This window comes from Arabidopsis lyrata, assembly GCF_000004255.2.
Source record: "Arabidopsis lyrata subsp. lyrata unplaced genomic scaffold ARALYscaffold_1, whole genome shotgun sequence".
NCBI lineage: Eukaryota > Viridiplantae > Streptophyta > Magnoliopsida > Brassicales > Brassicaceae > Arabidopsis > Arabidopsis lyrata.
This window is the reverse complement of record NW_003302555.1, coordinates 24,817,380-24,822,645: the sequence shown is the minus strand read 5'-3', so window position 1 is coordinate 24,822,645 and position 5,266 is coordinate 24,817,380. Positions and strand designations below refer to the sequence as shown.

General features: G+C 32.6%; 1 protein-coding gene across 1 annotated transcript; it reads right to left on the bottom strand.

The window, feature by feature from the left end:
• Nucleotides 1-3,831: 3,831 nt before the first annotated feature.
• LOC9330193 lies at nucleotides 3,832-4,708 on the bottom strand. The gene has a single exon (XM_021013108.1). The coding sequence runs from the start codon at nucleotides 4,486-4,488 to the stop codon at nucleotides 4,102-4,104; it is 387 nt and encodes a 128-aa protein (XP_020868767.1). The 5' UTR covers nucleotides 4,489-4,708; the 3' UTR covers nucleotides 3,832-4,101.
• Between the last annotated feature and the right edge of the window lie 558 nt (nucleotides 4,709-5,266).

Below are 5,266 nucleotides of genomic sequence, written 5' to 3'. Positions count from 1 at the left end.
GCAAAGAGTCTAGTTGGTAACTTCTTCGACTATTAAGATCTTCAGTCGGAGCCATGCTTGTACTGCCTGCAATTACAAGTGATATACCATTAAGTAAGGATGTAAACCATACGAAATCGTGTACGTACACAGTAATTATCGACATTATATACTCGACATCTGAATTTTGGCGGAAAAAGAGATTTCCAAGTCATCTTCTCAAATTTTCAAACTACAAATTTAGCAAAATCCGGCAACTTCTATCCCTTTAATCAAACAAGCTTTAAGATTCCGATACACCCCAAAGAAACTACAAACGAAATAATATCAGAACTTACCCAATTCCTCCGGCGGCTTTGTCGGAGAGAGTTTCCTCCTCGGGGATACTCTGAGTACCCGCTTCTCCTTCTCGGGGCCTTCCCGCGTATGCTGCTTCCTCGGTACTTCGTCGTTTTGTTTATTCCCAGCCATCTCGAAGGTTTCTATCTTGCCGGAGGTTTCTGAGGTCGTCTTCGCCGGAAAAACTTCAACTTTCTATTCACCGGTTTTTGGAGTTCAATGCGATGCCTCAAATCAAGTATCCAACAATTCGAACGGTGATGTCGAAAAACGAAGATGGATGAATGAATTTCGAACTGATTTCAACTTCTCTCTTGAATCTCTCCGTCTCTCTCTCCTTCTTCTTCTTCGTTTTCTTCGACAGTTTTTTTTTTTTTTTTTTTTTTTTTTTTAAACCGCAACAAAAATCAAAAGAAACTAAACCGGTCAGTAACTGTGCGGTTTGGTTTAATTCGTTAGAGGCATTTTCGTCATAAAATGTTGAAACTGTCAAAACATGAGAATGAAATCTCACTTTGCCAAACTGTGAGACAAAATTTTTTTTTCAACCCAAACGATGAAAATTTCTTTAATAATAATATGCATTAAAAATAAAACAGTGATATTGCAACAAAGATAAATTATTGTAATAAGCCAATATTCACCACTTGTACAAGCTTCTCGCTTGGACTTCATGACACCTTAGTTACACTGATCTTTCACCTCCTCAAATTTGTCATTATCGGCATTATAATTTGACACCTTACCCAATCTGTCATTCGCACCTTGGACCGTTTCACAGCTTTCTTATGGAAAAAAACATATATGGATCTGTTTTACAAAATGGACATCTTCGATCACTCTCCTCAAGAGGTGGAAAGCTTGTGGCTTCGTCGCTGGGGAAATCTTGAACTACCATATGTGACCTCAAGCTAATTTGGATGATATTTTGCATGAAACATTGGTGGCTCATGGGTAAACCGAAGATACTTATCAAAGCGGAAATTTTGAGAAATAATTCACCAATTTCTCTAGTTCTTTCCATAAGATTATGAAGCTCCATTGGCTTGAGATTGTTTCACAACGTAGATTAGTAATAGAGCTTCAACATCTTTCTAGTGGGATACTTGGACGCCTTATGGGCCCCTAATGCACTTCCTTGACCCCTTTGGAACACAAGAGTTGGGACTGTCTATCAATTACATTGTTGCTCAAGCTATTGTTTGAGGTCGATGGTGTATTTCTCATCAACAATCAAACAACCAACTATTCATGACATACTCACCTCACTTCTATCTCTCTTTCTCAACATGATGACAAGACTTTCAAGATCTGCCGATTACTAGGAAAAATCGCTAATATTTTCTCCAAGGTTTACCATCAAATCCGAGATCATTCTCTTTATTTCCCTTGGTTCAAGCAGGTATGGCATACACATTGAATACCCAATCACATTTTTTGTTGTTGGCTACTTGTCTTAAACATGAATCCAACTAAAAACATGTTTCTCGTATGCGTTCTCTAAGTGGATCCAATATGCATTCTTTGCAAGAGAACCAATGAATTTCGGGATCATCTTCTTGGAGTGTCAATTTTCAAGTATGGTATGGGTAGCAATCTCCATATTGATAGTTGTCTCTCATTCTCAACTGATTACCCTTCTCCGGATTCATCCATTAGACTAGCTCTTATGATTGCGTAACAAAAAACAATCTTTATATTTTGGGGAGAGAGATATCGAAGGATGCATTAGGGAAAATCTCTCACTTATTCTTTAATCTTCCAAATTGTGGATCTATATGTGTGAGAAACAAGGCATCAAATCTTAGAAGACAAGGTTCATGTTAGGATACATGGTGGACCGGTTATATCTGGTTAACACTGGTTAACATTGATTAACATGATCTTGGTTTAAATGTTGTAATTTAGCCTTGTAACAAACATTTGAGAGTTAATAAGAAAGTTTGTTATTTCTTCGTTTGATCTTCTCCTCTTCAACCTTGATTTGTTTCCAACATTATTTGTTAACACTTTTTTAGAACATTATCTAATTATCTTAATTATTATTCCAAAAAATAATTTATCTTAAGTATTTTCGTTTTAAAATTTTAATACGTTGTTATAAACAAAACCAAATCCCACACCAAACGCACACGGCACAACGTAACAAAAACACTGATTAAGAGCATGATTGGTTGGGCTGTATGAAATGTTTAAAGTTACTAAAAAACCTATATCCTCAAAATTGAAACAATCATTTTTAACTTTCCTATTTTTTCTCACAGCCCAAACAATATTTTTTTAATTCTTTTGACTGTAAGTACAAATTTTTCTACAGCACAATTTTATGGTGTTTAGAGGAGCTGTACCTTTTTTTTTTTTTCTTTCCACTTTATTTTCTCCTTTTCTTTTAAAAAGTAATTATTGTTTCATCCATATATATATTATGAAAATTTATTTTTATGGATCTAAGTAGTAGGTAAAAATCTATTTTTTGACATATAACTCTTTTTGGGGGCAAAAAAATATATATAACTCACATTGGTTTTTTAAAATACATCATATATATGTATATCATAATTTATTAAATTGATATTTGAGAAATTATAAAACACATAACTACTATTTATTAATTATATTTTTTGTTTAAAAGTACGTGAAACTAAAATCTTATTGCTACAACTAATTTATTTAAATAATAATATTATATTAATAAAATCTACAGCCTAATTTCTACAGCAATAAAACCTACAGCTACAGTCATCACACCTACAGCAAAAAATTTACAGCAATAAATCTACAGGTACAGACGAACCAATCATCAACTAAGATGCATAAAATAAACACCACACCAAACGAACATGGCAAGTATAAATCCCACAACTTTTGCAATAATAGTGTTTAAGGTTTTGTTCGAGAATAAAATATATATACTCCAAAAGGACCAAAACTCAAAAAAATAGGTTTTATAGTTTGGTTAGATACCAAATCCGAAGTTTTTTTACAGCTGGTCCTTTATTTAATTACGTTTTTTAATTTGGTAATCGACCTAATCAACTCTATTTTTATCTTACTGTTTTCTCCGTGATTATGTAGAACTATCGAAGAAAATTACATTTTCATGTGATTATTGTTATCTATTTTATTTTTTTCACTGAAGTAATATTGATTTAAGATTCGGAAAAGTAACATAACATAAGAAAAAATAAGAGATTAAACCACAAAGAAACACAATGCTCGAATTATAACCTACATGATGAGGAGGGGATATTTCGATAATACATTACAAAAATCAAACAAATCTGTTCTTAAGACTATTGAACCTCTCAAAGCTCACCACAAGGATTTTCCGCACAACAAATTCTGAAGACGGGCATCAACATTTGTGGCAAAAACAAGAGAGTGGAATTTGGCTTTCTCCGGATATAATGCATCTATTTCTATGAGTGAATATTGTTATTTCCTTGGGTAATTTTTCTGTTTTGTTGTTTTTTTTTCCTATTTTATACAAATAACTGAAGAGGAAGAGGAAAAAGGCACAACAACATCACACCTTTATTCCTTACTGATGACAATAATTTGAAGAAAAAAAACAACTTTATTCCTCACCAAGTAATATATACATCTTTATATAATCAATCACAACAACATCTTTATACTCTAAATTATCGAAATAATAGAGCTTAATCTCGATATATTTCATTAACTCAGCATTATGAAGTCAACTCCAGCGTTTTGCGTCAGCGTTTAGAAACGGCTTGAGAAAGTTTGGGAAATTTATAAAACTCAATAGAAATTTTATAATCACCGGTTTCGTTTTGAGCAATTATGAGCTTTGCAATTCACATCATCGGAATCAATATCCGAAAACGACGAATAATCTGCTGCCAAAACCCTCCTGCTAAAGCTTCTACCGCAGCCGCTGCAACCGCTTAATCTGCGTTTAGCGTTTAGAATGGCTCTCCATCCAATTGTACAAGGCTGTTTGATGCAGCACCAAAGAACGCAAAGAGGACAATAAACACATAAACAACAAACGTTAAACGCCACCTCGGAAGGAGCTGTTACAGCTGCGTTTGCGTTTGCGTTTGCAGTTTGGGATCTTTTGGAGGACAAAACAGAGATTTGTTTTCTTGCTCGATCTTCTTCTTCTTCCATTTGTCTCAGGAGAAGAGTTTTGTTATCGCTCATCGTGTTCTTGAAGAAAAAAGATTAAAGATGAATGATTTTTAAAGAAGACGAATTTATATTTTTATATTTATCTACAATTTTAATACTTTTTTCAAACTATATAAAAATGTAGATGGTTTTACGTGGAAATACTGCCGACTTAGCTGACATAATTAATAGGTATCTTATAAATCTGCATTTAAGACCTGTCGCTATTATCCCAATATTGATATACCTTTATGAATCTTTCAAAGCCACATGAATTAAAAAAATTGTATACATTAATTATAAACAAAAATTAGAATCTGCAAAACCGTGGCCACAAAGAAAACTTAGATCACTTTCAAAGGAAAAAAAAAAGAAAAAAAAAATAAACTTAGCACTTTTACTGATAAAAGTGAAAAACAAAGTGTACTAAGAATTTTCCTGTCTTTTGATTTAGAATAATTTCTCTATTTTCCGTAATTTATATATATATATATATATATATATATATATATGCTTATGCAACACCTCCACGAGAGACAAGAATTTTATAACAATTTGGGGTAATTCAAATGGAATTTTCAACACTTTTTAGCCAATTGAACTATGGGACAAAAAATTATAATTTTTTTGTTATTAGAATAATAGAAGTCAATTCGAATAATTTATTTAGGCAAAAAACTATACTATTTTGGAATTTTAATCTGCTATATGTGAATGCTACAATGACCCGAGTGTCATATTTTGTCAAAGCTAAGATATATGATAATATTAATACCATAATCTTTATTAACTAATCCTCTCAAGAACCCAA